An 18,482-nucleotide genomic window follows, 5' to 3' on the forward strand; every position below is an offset into this window, starting at 1 on the left:
GCCTGTAGTCCCAGCTACTCGGAGAGGCTGAGGCAGGAGAATGGCGTGAACCCGGGAGGCAGAGCTTGCAGTGAGCCGAGATTGCGCCACTGCACTCCAGCCTGGGCAACAGAGCGAGACTCCGTCTCAAAAAAAAAAAAAACAAAAGACATTATTGGCACAAGTGAAATTTGAATATAAACTTATAACTAACATATTAATTTGTTATATTAAGATTTGTAGTTAACATATTTATTAGTATAGTAAATAACATTGAATTGTTAAATGTCCTAAATTTAATTGTATTACAGTTGTAAAAGAGAAGTTCCGTGTTCTCCAGAGATACATACTGAAGTATGAGGAGTGAAGAGTCTCATGATGTCTGTGACTTATAAAATGACTCAACAAATAATAATATCACTATTACTAATATACAGATACATATATAAAATATATATAATGAGAGAGAACGAGAGAAAGCAAATGTGACAAAATGTTCACAAGTGGTAAATTTAAGGAACAGGTATATTGATATTCATTATTCTCACATATTTTGCAACTTTTCTGTAGGTTTGAAAGTTTTTAAGGAAAAAAAGAAATACATAGGAGGTGGAGGTGCTATGACTTGGTAACTAACTTCCTGGGAGCCATTAATCAATCTGTGGTGGATGATGATACCTCGGACTGAGAGGTAGAGGAGAGCAGAATCTGAGGTGGGGACCAGAGAGAAACATCAGGTTTGACATCCATTGAACTGAGGTGGAAGGTGATGAGACACCAGGTGGAGACTCTCAGGAGCAGCACCAATTAACAGGGGTCAGGAACAAACTGAGATGCAGATCTGCAGGTTGGCAGTCTATGGGTGGTGGCTGAAGCCAAGAGCTTGTGAGATCACCTAGAGGGCAGGTGTGGATGGGCCAATATTCTTGGGCCTACTCACACTTAAGGTCCGGGTGCAGAAGAATCAAGCAAGAATGGTTACGCTCATGAGCAAAGCAGCTATTTCATTCAGGGTTCCTATAAAAATAACCATTAGACATGCGATTTTCTACCACTTTAAATTTCTACCTAGAGACACTCCTCTATTGGTTAACTTCTCTCCAGGTGGGGGATTACGAGGCTTTTGTCAACATCTTTCTTGGGATCGTGATATGGTAAGAGGCCTACAAATACATTTGTGATATAAGCATGCAAAACAGAGATACGCTATATGCTACAATTAGAACTACGATCCTCCCAGGTTAATTCATTCTTGAAAACAATTCTCAGATCAAATAAGCCTATATGAAGTTATTTTAAATGAGAAAATAGGAATGTATTCCCAGCCTGTGCAGAAACTCCAGTTTCTTTCTTCAAATATCACTAAACCCTCTCAAACGTCTATAAAACAATCTTCCAAACATTTCTGCATAATATAAACATTTAAACATGAATTATCTAATTATTTAACACTTAATGAACTCCATGGTGATTACATTTGCAATAGTACACAATGATATGCACTCTATTGAATGAGAATTAGATATTCTCCCCAACCTGCAACTAACATGTACAGTAAAGCAAACAACAACATAATAATGAGTTAAAGATAGATAATTAAATGCAATAAGATTTAGCAAACTGAAATGGACAAATGGTTTTTTTTTTTTAATGGCTACTTGCCGAATGATTCTAATAATGGAGCACTGAGGCAACAGACAACCCTCCCATTAGTGATAATTAGAAAAGTGGAAAAAAAATATACGAAATATCTACTCAAAGATAAGAGAGCACTAATGAGGTAGTAAATACCTACCAGGTCAATGTCCAAGAGAACAGAGTATGAAAGAGAGTGAGCCCATCAATAGGACTGTTTTACCCCAAGGGCTACTTGGTGATTCCAGAACAGGTGGCTGAGAGCCTATGAAGTACCTTTTTTTTGAGAAGGAGTCTTGCTCTGTCACCCAGGCTGGAGTGCAGTGGTGCCATCTCGGCTCACTGTAACCTCCATTTCCTGGGTTCAAGAGATTCTCCTTCCTCAGCCTCCGGAGTACGGGAATTATAGGTGTGTGCCACCACGCCCAGTTAATTTTTGTATTTTCAGTAGATACAGGGTTTCACCATGTTGGCTTGGCTGGTCTTGAACTCCTGACCTCAGGTGATCCGCCCACCTCGACCTCCCAAAGTGCTGGAATTACAGATGTGAGCCACCGTGCCCAGCCCTAAGCAGTACTTTTGACAGCCTTTCAGGGGTCTGGGGCCCTCCAAGGATGGGGAGTCTTGGGAAATACCTGTTATACTAGTCAGGATTCTCCAGAGAAACAGAACAAATAGGAGATATTACATAAAGATATAGAGAGATGGAAAATTGACTCACGCAGTTATGAAGGCTGGCAAGTCCAAAATCTGCAGAGCCAGTGTCCCGGTTCAAATCTGAAGGCTGGAAGCTTCTGCAGAACCAGAAAAGGCCATTGTTCTAGTTCAAAGGGCTTACTTGAGCCCAGGGGTTTGAGGCTATAGTAACTATGATCACACCTGTGAATAGCCACTGCACTCCACCCTGGGCAACACAGCAAGACCCCATCTCTAAAAAAAAAAAAAAAAAAAAAAAAAAAAAACACTGAGGTGAAGATCTGTTCCAGATTGGACTAAAGAAACAAAAATTAAGTGCAACAATTGATCTTGGATTGGCTCCAGGATTGAGAAAGAAAAAAGCCATCAGGAAGGAGAACATTCTCTTACTCAGGAGAGGGCCAGGCTTTTGTTCTGTTCAAGCCTTCAACTGATTGGATGAGGCCCACCCACATTAGGGAGGCCAATCTGCTTTATTCAGTCTACTGATTTAAACGTCAACCTCACCCAAAAGTATCCTCACAGAAACACCCAGAATCATGTTGGACCAAATACCTGGGCACCCTGTGGCCTAGTCAAGTTGACACATAAAATGATCCAAGTGTGACATAATAAGAAATATAGGCCAGACACAGTGGCTCATGCCTGTAATCCCAGCACTTTGGGAGGCCAGGGTGGATCACTTGAGGTCAGGTATTCGAGACCATCCTGGCCGACATGGCCATCTCTACTAAAAATACAAAAAATTAGCTGGGCATCATGGCACGCGCCTATAGTCCCAGCTACTCGGGAGGCTGAGGCAGGAGAATCGCTTGAACCCGGGAGGTGGAGGCTGCAGTGAGCCGAGATGGTGCCACTGCACTCCAGCCTGGGTGACAGAGCAAGACTCCGTCTCAAAAAAAAAAAGAAATATATATTTGGTTTCTGACACAGAGCTTTTAAAATTGTTATACTATCCTGTATAATAGAGGTGATAGGAATATCTTTTTTTTTTTTTTTTTTTGAGACAGAGTCTCACTGTGTCGCCCAGGTTGGAGTGCAGGGGCGCGATCTCGGCTCACTGCAAGCTCTGCCTCCCAGGTTCACGCCATTCTCGCCTCAGCCTCCCGAGTAGCTGGGACTACAGGCGCCTGCCACCACGCCCGGCTAATTTTTTGTATTTTTAGTAGAGACGGGGTTTCACCGTGTTAGCCAGGATGGTCTCGAACTCCTCACCTCATGATCCGCCCGCCTCAGCCTCCCAAAGTGCTGGGATTACAGGCATGAGCCACCGCACCCCGCCAGAATATCCTTTTTTTTTTTTTTTTTTTTTTTTGAGACAGTCTCATTGTATTCCCCAGGCTGGAGTACAGTGGGGCGATCTCGGCTCATTGCAACCTCTGCCTCCCGGGTTCAAGTGATTCTCCTGCCTCAGCTTCCTGAGTAGCTGGGATTACAGGCGCCTGCCACCGCGCCAGGCTAATCTTTCTATTTTTAGTAGAGACAGGGTTTTGCCATGTCAGCCAGGCTACTCTCGAATGCCTGACCTCAGGTGATCCACCCACCTCAGCCTCCCATAGTGCCGGGATTACAGGCTGTGAACCACCGTGCCCAGCCTAACATCTTTTGTTATATTTGGTCTTAGCTCCCAGTTCCTCACATAGGAGCTTTTAAGCCCCTTGGAATCTCTGTAGTGGTAAGTGTCTTTTTGTATGCTAACGAGATGACTGGTGGATGAGGGTGCTAGATGGCTCCAGAATGAAACTAGTTGCCAGAGGAACCAACCCTGTGATTAGAGGGTAGGAATTTCCAGTCCCACCCCTCATCCTCCAGGGATGAGAGGAGCTGGAGATTTATTTCAATTACCAATGGCCAGTGATTTAATTAATCATGCCTACGTTATAGAACATCCATAAAAACCTGAAATGATGTTTGGTGAGCATCTGGGTTACAGAACACGTGGTGGTGCGGGGAGGGTGCTGTGCCCAGAGAGGATATGGAAGCTCTGTGCCCCTTCCCAAACACCTTGTACTTGTCCATCAGTAACTGAAACATCTTTTATTATAATATTTGGTGTTAGCTCCCAGTTCCTCACACAGGAGCTTTCAAGACTTTTGCAATCTCTGGAGTGATAAGTGTCTCTCTCTATGCTAATGAAATGACTGGTGGATGAGGGTGCTAAAGGGCTCCAGAATGATTTTATTAAAATAATCTAAGCTTGCATAACATGGAAAAATGTGTCGGAAACAAAATGTCTAAGTGGCTCTGGCCTTGAGATTTACAGGTTCATGGGTTACAGATTTCACTTATCAAATTAGGTAAGTAATACAGGGAATTCCCAGGTATGCTTGTGTGCTTGTCTTACAAGTATGGCATTTGTGATAGCATGCTATTTATACACAGCACCTGAGACTACCCTATGCCCCTAGACATCCCGTGACTGGTCCCATCTCTGTCCTATGGAAATTAACTGAGTGAGCAGTGGAAAAATCCACATGCATTTTTCAGTTCACCTGTATTGAACTATACAAAATCCTTTCCATAGGAAGTTTTCCTCACTGGGACCATACCCAGCAATTAGGACAATATCTAAAGCATAAGGATTATTGTTAACTAATAACACAGAATATGCATTAATAGTTTTGTCTTTTTATTTATAGCTTTTATTGGCATTGATTCAGTATTTCCAACAGTCTTTTTGGTGAGTAGGTGGCAGGCATTATTGGCAGATCTGCAGTATTGTTCACCGTTTCAGCTGTTGGCACAATAAGCAAGAAACAATCTTCTTACTCTCCAACTCCACATTCCAGTTATTAAATCAAGCTCTCCTGAGAAGGAAATCCTTACGCCTTTACAAACATGTAACCTTCCTAAACTATGATGGATTATGTTCCTGATGTGTCTATATAAGCCCCACCTTCCATTCTCAACTAGCAGTAACCTCTGTGTCCTTTGACATCCAAATTGTTTTCTTTCATTCATTCGCACTTTCATTCAACGAATGTTAACCAGGACCTTCCAGGTTCAAGGTATTGTGCATTTCCTTGTATTTAAAATTATTTTAGCAGCATCCCTGGTCTATAAAATAAAATAATTTCTGGACTGGTCATATCCTGATCTCTAAGTTATCTGAGAACAGAAGGATCTTACTCTACTCTTATTAACACAATAGTTGGCACTTGGTATTTATTAAATATTTGATGACTTGAATCTTGACCACATTCTAATTCAACTCAATTCCAATTCCAATCCAATCAGCAATGCAAACAAAATCAGCCCACAGTAGTGTCCAACCCCTCCCTCCCTTCCATTGCCCACTTCTAAGTACCACCTTCCCTGGCACTAATTGTTAAGTCTAATTAGGGAAAAGGAGTCAGGATGGTGGGAGCAGGGGGAAGCAAAAAGAAGAAGCAGGTAAACTACAAGTCTGCCATTCTTTATGGTCCAGACACACAGCCCTCCTATGCAAATAACTCACAATCTTCCTGTGCCCAACGATTACAGCATAAACGCTATTCCATAAAATCCCCAGCAAGCCTTTCTTTGCAGTCGGCTGCTCTTCTGCTGATTCTGCCTGTTGCCTTCTTGTATCTTCCTACTTTCTCTAACAAATCTGCCTTTATCTACAACTGTCTTGGTAAATCCTTTTACCCGCATGCCACCAGCCCAGACAGCTGCCCCTCACCCATGATACTAATTTTTTAAAAGGTTGAGTCTGCATTTTGGATACTACATCACACATGCCTTAAAAACAAACACTAAAAGTAACTTACCCTCCTTAGAACCCTGATGGTTGGCTTTTATAGCAGGGCACGATGGTATAACCAGTAAGGCCAGAGCAGGTGGCCAGCCCCCCAACCCTCCCTGCCTTGTATCAAAACCCTCAGGTTTCAGGCCAGGCATGGTGGCTCATGCCTGTAATCCCAGCACTTTAGGAGGCCAAGGTGTGTGGATCACTTGAGGCCAAGAGTTCAAAACCAGCCCGGCCAACAAGGCAAAATCCCATCTTTACTAAAAATACAATAATTAGCTAGGTGTGGTGGCGCGGCCTATAATCCCAGCTACTCAGGAGGCTGAGGCATGAGAACCGGTTGAACCAGGGAGGTGGAGGTTGCAGTGAGCTGAGATCATGGCACTGCACTCCAGCCTGGGTGACAGAGCCAGACACTGTCTCAAAACAAAACAAAACAAAACAAATCCTCAAGTGTCAAAATTTTTCTTTTTCTTCAATTACAGAATAGTGGTTTAACTTTAAGAGCCCCACTTAGAGCTAAGATTCTACCATCTGGAATGACTCATAAAATATGAAGTGGGCTGGGTGTGGTGGCTCACGCCTGTAATCCCAGCACTTTGGGAGGCCGAGGCGGGCGGATCATGAGGTCAGGAGTTAGAGACCAGCCTGACCAACATGGTGAAACCCTGTCTCTCCTAAAAATACAAAAATCAGCTGGGCATGGTGGTGTGCGCCTGTAATCCCAGTCACTCAGGAGCCTGAGGCAGGAGAATCGCTTGAACCTGGGAGGCAGAGGTTGCAGTGAGCTGAGATCACACTATTGCACTCCAACCTGGGTGACAGAGTGAGACTCCATCTCAAAAAAAAAAAAAAAAAAAGTGAAATGCATCAAATGGTAAGCTTTGGTTAGGCTAAATTGCAAAATGCTATTTCAAATCAGAACCAGAGATTAATAATAGTAAATGTCTGTTATTTTTCTGGGGCTAACATTTCTTGTCACTTATTATAAAGTCTGGCATTAATTTGCATGTGTTACTCTCATCTACCCAGATTATAAATTCCATCAAAGCAGTAAGTGTTCCTTGTAAAAAGGTGGGATCTTCATAAACTCCTCTACATACTTGGGAATTGGTTCATGTAACTTGCAGACACACAAGGAATCCCTGCTTTCCACACCTGCTGTCCTCCCTTTCCCAAGCTGTCTCTTGGAGGGGGTAATGAATTTACAATGATCTTTCTGCTCTATCTGCTCGATTATCCTATAACCAAAGACTTTGTAACCACGGGGCAGAGTTAAAATCAGACTTTCAGTGAAGTGGTGCTCCATGAACAGCTGGATTCACTAACTCAGTGGTCCCCAATCTTTTTGGCACCAGTGACCGGTTTCATGGAAGATAATTTTTCCACGGACAAGGGGGTAGGGGCCGGGGGAGAGGGGTGGGGTGGTTTTAGATCATCAGGCATTAGATTCTCATAATGAGCATGCAACCTAGATCCCTCGCATATGCAGTTCACAATAGGGTTCACTTTCCTATGAGAATCTAATGCCCCCACTGATGTGACAGGAGGCAGAGCTCAGGCGGTAATGCCAGAGATGAGGAGCGGCTGTAAATACAGATGACACTTCGTTGGCTCGCCCTGCTCACCTCATGTGCCAATGGGTTCCTAACAGGCAACAGACCAATACCTGTCAGCAGCCAAGGGGTTGGGGACCTCTGCACTAACTCCAAAGAACATAGCGGGTCTGGCGGGGCACGGTGGCTCACGCTTGTAACCCTAGCACTTTGGGAGGCTGAGGCAGGCGGGATCACCTGAAGTCAGGAGTTCGACACCAGAGTGGCCAACGTTGCGAAACCCCGTCTGTACTAAAAATACAAAAACTAGCTGGGCATGGTGGTGCGCAGCTGTAGTCCCAGCTACTCGGGAGGCTGAGGCAGGAGAATCGCTTGAACCCAGGAGGCAGAGGTTACAGTGAGCCGAGATCGCGCCACTGCACTCCAGCTTGGGAGACAGAGCAAGACTCCGTCTCAAAAAGATCATAGCGGGTCTGAATTGAGAGTTTGACAAGTACACCTACGTAAACCTCACCTTACAATACCAAAGGGAAGGAGACAAGCCCTTGGTTGGCCTGGCATGGAGCAGGGCAGCGGGGGAGCGCTCACAGCGCTTTGGGAAGCAGAGGTTGGAGGATTGCTTGAGCCCAGGGGTTCAAGACCAGCCTGGACAACATAGGAAAACCTCATCTTTATAAAAAATATAAAAATTAGTCAGGCGCAGTGACTCACACCTGTAATCTGAGGGCTTTGAGAGGCCAAAGAGGGACGATCGCTTGAGCCCAGGAGTTCAAGACCAGCCTCAGCAACACAGCAAGACTCTGTCTCTACCAAAAAATAAAAATTAGCCAGGCGTGGTGGTATGCACTTGTAGTCCCAGGTACACGGGGGGCTGAGGCGGGAGGATCGCTTGAGCCCAGGAGTTCCAGGCTGCAGTGAGCTATCATCGCGCCACTGCACTCCAGCCTGGGTTACAGGTCGAGAACCTGTCTAAAAAAAAAAGAAAAAGAAAGAAAAAAGAAAAGCTCTCGATTAGCCCCATCTGTGGGGGCTGGGGCTGCTCCAGAATTTCTACGGGTTCAAGGGCAGCAGCCTGGTTGCAGGTGGGGATCAGGGCATTTCTTGGAAGCTGCATCTGCGGGGCAGGCTCTGTCCTCCGTGAATTGGGGGCCTTGCCAAGTTCCCCCAACCCTTTTTTCCCTGCGGCGCCATCTTGGGAGCAGGGAACAAGTGATTCTGCCCCAGGAAAGGTCGAGAATGTTCCTGGGGGGCTTCAGGCGCTTTCCACAGAGGGAGCACGGAGGGGGCGGAGGCTCCCTGCAGGGAGCAGCGCTGAGGTAGACTGGCTCTGACCTTGGCTCTCCGGAGGGAGAAAAACTTAATCGTTCGTCAGGTCCAAGAGCTCCAAAGACCCCCAATCCTCAGTCACTCATCTCCTGACAAAAGAACTTGCGAAACTGCCAAAGCGCCACACTTCGGCTCGCGATTGTGAGGAAATTGGTTGAGGAACAGAGTGGGACACCCATGCCGCTCCGCCAGCACTTCCAGGAGTTCCGTGGGGCGCATCTCCTCCGATGGGCCGCCGACAGTACCACGCCGATCGGACAGCGTACCCTCCTCCACTACAGCCTGCCCAGCCCCGGACTGCGCGCCCGAGCTGTGCGCATGCGCGGACCGCCCGCACGGCCGCAACGCGCAGGCGCCGTGTCCACTTCCGGGATCTGTCTGCCGCTCCCTCTGGGCTTCCGTCCTCCGCCCGCGCCCGCCGGAGCCTGTTCGCGTCGACTGCCCAGAGTCCGCGAATCCTCCGCTCCGAGCCCGTCCGGACTCCCCCGATCCCAGGTAACGGCCAGCAGGGGCGAGCGTCTCACCCTGTCGGCCTCTCTTGTCCAGGCCTGGCGCCGGACTTGGACCCGCGAGGGCAGTGAGACGGGGGGCTTAGGCCGCAGGGCCCCGAGGCTGAGGCGCGGCCGGGTGTCTCTGCCGGGGCCTCCGGAGGGGGCGAGGATCCCCTTTCTCCGTGGATCCCCTGGAGCTTCTCTCAGGATGTTCCAGCTCCAAGCCGCCTCCGATGCCCGAATTAACGGCCCCTTCTGCGCCCCCAGGGTCCTACTTGCACCTCTGCTGGGGGCATTTGTCACCGTCTCTAAAATTGTGTCAAGTAGGAGGATCTCCCGTAATCGAGCGACCCGCGGGACTATTCATCTCTTTAGCGTCTAGAGTCGATCCCTGCATATAGTAGGCGCCCATAGGATGTTTGCCTGCTCTCTAGGACAGCCCTCAATCCTTCGGATATTGGGGAACCTTCCCGATCTCGAGAAAAACCTTCTCCCGAGTTCTTTAAGATTTCCCTGCATGAGTACCGCCTTCCCCCAAGTCAAAATTGCACCCTTCTCGGCGCTCTTATTCATTTAGTGGAATCTTTTATGCCAGTTCTGGCACCACCACTTTGTTGGGTGACCCTGGGAAGATGCTTCTCTGCGCCTGTTTCCTCATCTGCAATAAAGATTCTTACCGTTTTGCTAAGGATCAAGTGAGCTTATTTGCATAAATTGCTTAGAATAGTTCCTGGCCCAGAGTAGGTGATCAATAAATATTAGCTATTATTACTGCTTCTGGGCATTCTATGCATATCCGTCTTCCTTTCCTTTTCTACCTCCTCCACTCTCCCCAAACACCAACCCTCCAGACTTGAAGACCAGAATGGTGTCAGCCTCATTTATGTTTCTGGCCCCATCCCGGTATTTACAACACTCCCGGGAACATGATAGGCACTTAATCAGTTATAGCTTAGAATCTTTGATTATAAAGCCATCTGTTCTCCTGCAGCTTTGGAACCTTCTGTCTATGTCAACTCATAGCTTAAATTGCCGAGATTATCTTACTTCTGCCCTCTTTCCTCAATTTTATCTAGTCTTTCGGTTTCACGTAGGGCCTGGGTTTTCTGGTATCTAAAAACAAAGGAGGGGCATCAGTCAGGAAGGTGTTTTTGTCCTGTTAGGGAGTGGGTAACTGTGGCTGTTGTCTTCCCTTTTTTTTTTTTTTTTTTTTTCCTGCAGCCTCGACCTCCTGGGCTTAAAAGATCCTCCCACCTCAGCCTCCTGAGTAGCTGGGACTACAGGCATGTGCCACCACACTGGGCTAATTTTCATTTATTTTTATTTATTTATTTTTGGAGATAGAGTCTCACTCTGTCACCCAGGCTGGAGTGCAGTGGTTGGTGTGATCTCGGCTCACTGCAACCTCCACCTCCTGGGTTCAAGCGATTCTCCTGCCTCAGCCTCCCAAGTAGCTGGGACTACAGGCATGAGCCACTGCGCCTGGCTAATTTTTTTTTTTTTTTGTATTTTTTGTAAAGACAGGCTCTCTATATGTGGCCCAAGCTGGTCTGGAGCTCCTAAGCTCAAGCTATCCTCCCACCTCCACCTCCCAAAGTGCTGGGATTTTGGGTGTGAGACACCACACCCAGCTTATATGGCTATTTTCTCCCACAAAGTATTCAGAGATCTTCTGGACTTCATCTGTTAATCACAGTTAAAGGAAGGGACCATTTTGGAAAACTATTTTGGACGCGGAGTGGCGATACTTTGATCTAGTTGTCTCATCCAATACTGAAACAAATCCTATATAAAGAAGTTTAAAATGGTCTGCTGGTGAGGCTGGTGCCTGGACTGGAGCCTGTCTGAATGTTGAGGAGGGTGTGGTGACCTTGTTGGAGTACTTGATGTTGCTAGATTGGCTAATGAGAGTGATTAGGAACTAGGTGAATCACGGTCTTGAAAACTGACCCTAAACAAGGGACAGAGATGCCCACTTGTGTGAATACTTTCAAGCTCCAAAGGAGTAGGGCCAAGAATTTATAGCATATGTCAACATTTCCAAGCTCAGAGGAAACTAACTGGTGGGTTCTGTGGTTGGTTTAAAAGCCTTGGGTTGGCCAGGCGCAGTGGCTCACGCCTGTAATACCAACACTTTGAGAGGCTGAGGCGGGTGGATCACCGAGGTCAGGAGTTTGAGACCAGCCTGACCAACATGGAGAAACCCCATCTCTACTAAAAATACAAAATTAGCCAGGCATGGTGGCACGTGCCTGTAATCCCAGCTACTCGGGAGGCTGAGGCTGGAGAATCGCTTGAACCCGGGAGACAGAGGTTGCGGTGAGCTGAGATCACACCATTTCACTCCAGCCTAGGCAACAAGAGCAAAACTCCATCTTAAAAAAAAAAAAAAAGCTTTGGGTCAAAGGAAAAAAGGGAAACTACTGGCATGTATTTCAGGCTAGGCTCTGTACTACTTGCTTTCACATGTCTCATTTAATTCTCCTTGTGATGTCAGTGGTATATCCACTTTCGGAAGAAAAAAAATGAAATTTAGAGATATCAAGTGACTTGCCCAGGGTTTCATAGCTAGTGTGTGTCAAAAGCCAGGCTTCAAACCCAGCCTCGGCTTCAGAGCCCATGGCTAGCCATACATCAGAATGATCTGTACTCAGTGATAGATAAAGAAAAGGGGTGGGGGCCGGGCATGGTGGCTCATGCTTGTAATCTTAACACTTTGGGAGGCTGAAGTGGGCAGATCACTTGAGCCCAGCAGTTTGAGAGCAGCCTGGGCAACATAGGGAGACCCCTGTCTTTACAAAAAATTAAAAAATTAGCAGGGCATTAGTGATGCATGCCTGTGGTCCCAGCTACTCAGGAGGCTAAAGTGGAAGGATGGCTTGACCCTGGGAAGCTGAGGTTGCAGTGAACTGAGATCACACCACTGCAGTCCAGCCTGGGCGGCAGAGCAAGACCTTGTCTCAGAAAAAAACTCTGAGAGAGAAAAAAGATGAGGGGGGAGGGTGGGAGGAAAAGAAAAGGGATGAGGGGCAGGGCAAGGTGGCTCACGCCTGTAATCTTTGGGAGGCCGAGGCAGGCGGATCACGAGGTCAGGATATTGAGACCATCCTGGCTAACACGGTGAAACCCCATCTCTACTAAAAACACAAAAAAATTAGCCAGGCATGGTGGTGGGCACCTGTAGTCCCAGCTACTCGGGAGGCTGAGGCAGGAGAATGGTGTGAACCCAGGAGGCAGAGTTTGCAGTGAGCCGAGATCATGCCACTGTACTCCAGCCTGGGCGACACAGCAAGATTCCGTCTCAAAAAAAAAAAAAAGAAAAGAAAAGAAAGAAAAGGGATGAGGAGTTCCTGGCATTTTTATTTGTCCCCTTTTCTCCTTCTCTAGCTCTATTAAGACAAAGCTTTTCAGATTTCACTTAAACATTAACCATAGTTTAGAAATTATAATTATCACCCTAGGACAGAAGGTACCCTTTCTTGGTACATAATTCAGGCTATTAGGAATTTTTTCTGCATTCACTGCGTTTCATGAATGCAAGCTGTGTTTGCTAGGTGCATTCTAAATTTGACAAACATGAGTGTTGTCTTGGCCTGCAGATTTAAAATAGCCACCTGATTATAAAAGAAGTACAGGTCTTGAATGTATGTCCAAATATGGAACTTGAATGATATGGCAAAATTAGAAATGCAATTTTAGAAGTAATTACACTGTTGTGTAAATGGCCACCTCTTTTGAAGCCTTTGCTACATTGCTTATAAAACACTGAGTTGAACATGAGAAAGCCTTTTGTCTGCAGCTGTACTTTTCAACTGGACATGAAACATGTACTTTTATGGCACGTAGATATTCACATCAAATTTCTGATTTGCAGACCAATTTTATTTTTAGTTAACAAATAAGCTTATCAAATGTGGCTTTTGAACTAAAGCGCTTTTAATTAAGGAGTTATTTTATGACAGCATGTTATTTTGAGTAGCTGTAACTAAAATCTGTTGTGATGGAACAATTTGGAGTGAGCATCTGATATCAGAGATAAAGAGAGAAGCATGCAGTGAGCGTCTGGAAGTTCTTTTAAAAAAAAATTAAACATTCTCATGTGAATTCATTTAAAACTTTTTTAAATTGCCAATTCCTAAGCTTTTTCTTTGTGAGTTGTAGTTTGCTTTCTAGACTGTATAAGAGAAAAAAGTAATGACTTAACTATCTTCACTCTTAGAATAGAATATGAAATACTAGCATTTCTCTGCCAGTTCAAGGTATCAGATGTTTTTTATTTAAAGTTGCACTTACCTTTGGGTTCCCCCCCGTTTTTGTTTGTTTCGTTTTGATACAGAGTCTCACTCTGTCACCTAGGCTGCAGTGCAGTGGCACTGTCTTGGCTCACTGCAACCTCCACCTCCCATTTCAAGAGATTCTCATGCCTCAGCCTCCTGAGTAGCTGGAATTACAGGTGCCTGCCATCATGCTCGGCTGATTTTTGTATTTTTAGTAGAGACAGGGTTTCGCCATGTTGGCCAGGCTGGTCTCGAACTCCTGACCTCAGGTGATCTGCCCACTTCGGCCTCCTAAAGTGCTGGGATTACAAGCGTGAGCCTGGCCTGGGTTCCTTTACAATTAGCAGAGGTGCTGCTTCTGCTTTCTGAGACTGATTTCTGCTTTGTCAGCTGAACTTTCATTGTTCACTTTACAACCTTCTAGTGGCCCTTCCATTCATTTCCTGCTTGCATCAGAATTCATATCTCACATTTCAACCTCCACCCAAGGTTAGCATGACACATACTTACGTGTGTTGAAACTTGAGTTTATAGTGAGGGTGCCTCCTGGAAATGATAATGTTGGGGGTAGAGGAAGGCTGGCTGCTTTTTGAAAAATGTTCCCATTTCAGGTAATGGTTGCTTCCTCAAGTGTATCTAGATTTGGGTACCTATAAAATAGAGAATTTTTAATTTAATGTTTTGCAGATTCCTGCTTTTCATTTAGTTACAATTAAAAGTTTAAAAAGTATTATCACAAATGCCTACATACTCTTCGCCTAGATTCACCAGTTAGCATTTTGCCACATTCACATTGTATATATTTTCTGTCCTGAACTATTGAAAATAAGTTACAGCGGCTGGGCGCGGTGGCTCATGCCTGTAACCCCAGCACTTTGGGAGGCTGAGGAGGGCGGATCACTTGAGCCCAGGCAGAGCAGCCTGGGCAACATGGTGAAACCCCATCTCTACAAAAATTACCTGGGCTTGGTGGTGCATGCTTGTAGCCACAGCTACTCAGGAGGCTGAGGTGGGAGGATCACTTGAGGCCAGAAGACAGAGGCTGCAGTGAGCATAGATTGCACCACGGCCCTCCAAACCTGGGTGAAAGAGCAAGACCCTATCTCCCCTGCCCGTCACCCAAAAAAAGAAAAGAAGTTACAGAAGACATCGTGATACTTCATCCCTGAACACTTCATCATTATCTTTGTCTCCTAAGAGCTAGGACATTCTCCTATCTAATGGCAATACCGTTATCACACCTAAGAAAATGAAAATAATTCCATATGTAATATCTAGTTTAAATTATAATTTTCCCTGTTATACAAAATACATCTTTTCTGCCCATTTTTTAAAATGTGGATTATGGGCCAGGCACGGTGGCTCACACCTGTAATCTCAGCACTTTGGGAGGCTGAGGAGGGCGGATCACTTGAGGCCAGAAGTTCAAGACCAGCCTGGCCAACATGGTGAAAGTCCATCTCTACTAAAAATACAAAAATTAGCTGGGCCTGGTGGTGCACACTTGTAATCCCAGCTACTCAGGAGGCTGAGGCAGGAGGATCACCTGAGCCCAGGAAGTGGAGTTTGCAGTGAGCTGAGATGGTGCCACTGTACTCCAGTCTGGGCAACAGAGACTCTATCTCAAAAAAAAAAATTATAATCAACTTTCACTTATCAAATTTGGTTTTCACAGCTCTCTAGAACAGTTCTCATCCTGCCTCCTTTTTGCCTTTTTGGAATAGTCCAGGCCAGTTCTATAGAATGGCACACACCCTGGCTTTAACTGTTATTTCCTCCTTGAGTTGCTTGACTAGTTCCTTTACCCTTTATTTCTTTTAAACTGAAAATTAGATCTGAATCTTGATTGGATTTAGAATAAATATGTTTAGCATAAAGACTTCATTGGTAGGTTGACCATATTCCCAGGTTTCTCCAGGATAGCCCTGTGACCTGTTGTGTCGGCGTAATTATTATTTATTTTTGCTCTCAGAAGTGTTCTGGTTTGGATGGTAAGTTAAGCCACTATTTATAAGTGATGATGTGTACTTCATGTGGACTGCCATCAGGAGGCCCATCCAGTTAGATTGATCCACTATTTATAATACTGAGTTTGATTACATGGTGATTGCCAGATTTCTTCAATATAAAGGCATCTTTTTCTCTTTGTAGTTAGTAAGCAATCTGTGGGATGATAATTTGAGACTAGGAATATCCTGTACCCATGGTTTAAGAGTCCATTGATGACCCTGAACAGAATAAATTCCACATTAGTTGTTACAATGCTAGATTTGTTCAGATGGTTAAGTTTCGACAGTGAGATAGATTTTTTTTTTTTTTTTTTTTTTGAGATAGAGTCTCTCTCTGTCGCCCAGGTTGGAGTGCAGTGGCATGATCTCAGCTCACTGCAAGCTCCATCTCCCAGGTTCGCCATTCTCCTGCCTCGGCCTCCCAAGTAGCTGGGACTACAGGCGCCCGCCCCACACCCAGCTAATTTTTTGTATTTTTAGTAGAGACAGGGTTTCACCGTGTTAGCCAGGATGGTCTCGATCTCCTGACCTCGTGACCCGCCTGCCTTGCCCTCCCAAAGTGCTGGGATTACAGGTGTGACCATCATGCCCGGCCTTTTTTCTTTTTTTTTTTTTTTCCAAACCGAGTCTCGCTCTGTCACCCAGGCTGGAGTGCAGTGGCATGATTTCGGCTCACTACAACCTCTGCCTCCTGGGTGCAAGCAATTCTCCTGCCTCAGCCTCCCGAGTAGCTGGAACTAGAGGCGTGTGCCACCACGCTCAGCTAATTTTTGTATTTTTAGTAGAGACTGGGTTTCACCAGGTTGGCCAGGCTGGTCTTGAACTCCTGACCTCGTGATCCACCTCCCAAAGTGCTAGGATTACAAGCGTGAGCCACCGTGCCTGGCCAGATTATTTTTTAATGGGAGGAAAATGTTTTATTTATTTCTGAACATCTTAAGATCCTCAGGCAACTTAAACATTGGTTACTTGCCTTTTCCCTGTTGTACAAAATGCTTTTTGTTGTTGTTCATTGCAGCTCTCTCTCCTCTGAAAACACTAAGAATAATGTCACTGCATCAGTTTTTACTAGAGCCAATCACCTGTCATGCCTGGAACAGGGATCGTACTCGTAAGTATTTTATTAACTTTGCTTTTGTATTTTGGTACCTTTGGTACATTTCATCTTTAGACACATTTAGGGCTCACATATCTCAGTATCACATGTGCAAAGAACATACATCTATTATATACAATCAGAATGGAACTAAGTCAGTCCTTTGGTTTACAGATAGATAAACTGAGGCCCAGAGTGAAGGAAGGGCTTTGCAGAGGTTACATACCAAGTTCACATTTAGTCAGAGCACTAGGACCTAGAATAAGCTGTTTCAGAGACAAGTGGTTTGCTCCTGAGCTACTCAGAGCATTATTAACTAGTATTTACTATGTTATTCATAATCAGCTTGAGTTTCTAGTTTTCTAGCTCCAGCAAACTAGAAAGGGATGGAGAATGCTCTTAGAAGAAAGCACAGCTCAGCAAGCAAAGTGACAGATAATGTAACAAGATGAGGCTGGGTGCAGTGGCTCATGCCTGTAATCCCAGCACTTTGGGAGGCCAAGGCAGGCAAATATCTTGAGCTCAAGAGTTCAAGACTAGCCTGAGCAACATGGGGAAACCCTGTCTCTACAAAAAAAAAAATACAAAAACTGTGTGTGTCTGTGTGTGTGTGTACACACACAGACACACACACAAACACACACACACACATATATATATATATATTTTTTTTTTGAGACAGAGTCTCGTTTTGTCACCCAGGCTGGAGTACAGTGGCACAATCTCAGATCACTGCAACCTCTGCCTCCTGGGTTCAGGCGATTTTCCTGCCACAGCCTCCTGAGTAGCTGGGATTACAGGCAGGTGCCACCACGCCTGGTTAATTTTTTTATTTTTAGTAGAGATGGGGTTTCACCATGTTGGCCAGGCTGATCTCGAACTCCTGACCTTAAATGATCTGCCTGCCCACCTCGGCCTCCCAAAGTGCTGGGATTATAAGCACGAGCCTCCGTGCTCAGCCTTGTCTATCTTTATTACAGACATCATAATGGGTATAAAGTAGTATCTCATTGTGGTTTTGATTTGCATTTCCCCCATGAGTAATGATGTTGAACATTGTTTGACATGCCTATTGGCTGTTTGTATGTCTCTAGAGAAATGTCTATTCAGACATGTCTGTTTGCCCATTTTTAAGTAGGGTTATCTTTTTATTGTTGAGTCATAAGAGTTCTTTATATATTCTGGCTGCAAGTCTCTTATCAAATATTTTCTCCCACTCTGTGGGTTGTCCTTTCACTTTTTCAAAGGTATTCTATGACACACACAAGTTTTTAATTTTGAACAAGTTGCCAGGCACGGTGCTGTAATTCCAGCACTTTGGCAGGCCAAGGCGAGAGGATCGCTTGGGTCTAAGAGTTTGAGATCAGCCTGGGAGAGATAGTGAAACCTCGTCTCTACAAAAATAAAAATTAGCTGGGTGTGGTAGCACATGCCTGTGGTCCCAGCTACATGGGAGGTGAAGATGGGAGGATCACTTGAGTCCAGAAGTCCGTGGCTGCAGTGAGCCATGTTCGCGCCACTGCACTCCAGCCTAGGTGACAGGGCAAGACTCTCTTTCTCAAAAAAATAATAATAATAATAATAATTAAATAATAAAAATACAGAAAGAGCAGGATTGGGGAGAAAAAGTCCAATTTCGCTTATTTTTCTTTTGTTGCTTGTACTTCTGCTGTTGTATCAAAGAAAC

The 18,482-nt window shown here is 45.2% G+C and overlaps 1 protein-coding gene and 1 long non-coding RNA gene across 4 annotated transcripts in view; one reads left to right on the plus strand and one right to left on the minus strand.

Annotated features, from left to right (window-relative positions):
* Nucleotides 1-490: 490 nt before the first annotated feature.
* On the minus strand, nucleotides 491-9,238 carry LOC134737510 (uncharacterized). Its single transcript, XR_010122526.1, has 2 exons — nucleotides 8,929-9,238; nucleotides 491-2,408 (listed from the first exon to the last, which is right to left on the minus strand). It is a non-coding gene; the product is annotated as an uncharacterized lncRNA (long non-coding RNA).
* Nucleotides 9,150-18,482, plus strand: part of ARPC1A (actin related protein 2/3 complex subunit 1A) — a 41,548-nt gene continuing 32,215 nt past the window's right edge. For all 3 annotated transcript variants that reach the window (XR_010122516.1, XM_055292523.2, XM_063646184.1), the window contains exons 1-2: nucleotides 9,150-9,417; nucleotides 16,718-16,810. Coding sequence is in view for 2 of the 3 variants with exons in the window: in XM_055292523.2 (XP_055148498.2) it covers nucleotides 9,150-9,417; nucleotides 16,718-16,810 (361 nt within the window). In the remaining variant the exon portion in view is untranslated. The remainder of the gene's footprint in view (nucleotides 9,418-16,717; nucleotides 16,811-18,482) is intronic.

This window comes from Symphalangus syndactylus, chromosome 9 (assembly GCF_028878055.3).
Source record: "Symphalangus syndactylus isolate Jambi chromosome 9, NHGRI_mSymSyn1-v2.1_pri, whole genome shotgun sequence".
Taxonomy (NCBI): domain Eukaryota; kingdom Metazoa; phylum Chordata; class Mammalia; order Primates; family Hylobatidae; genus Symphalangus; species Symphalangus syndactylus.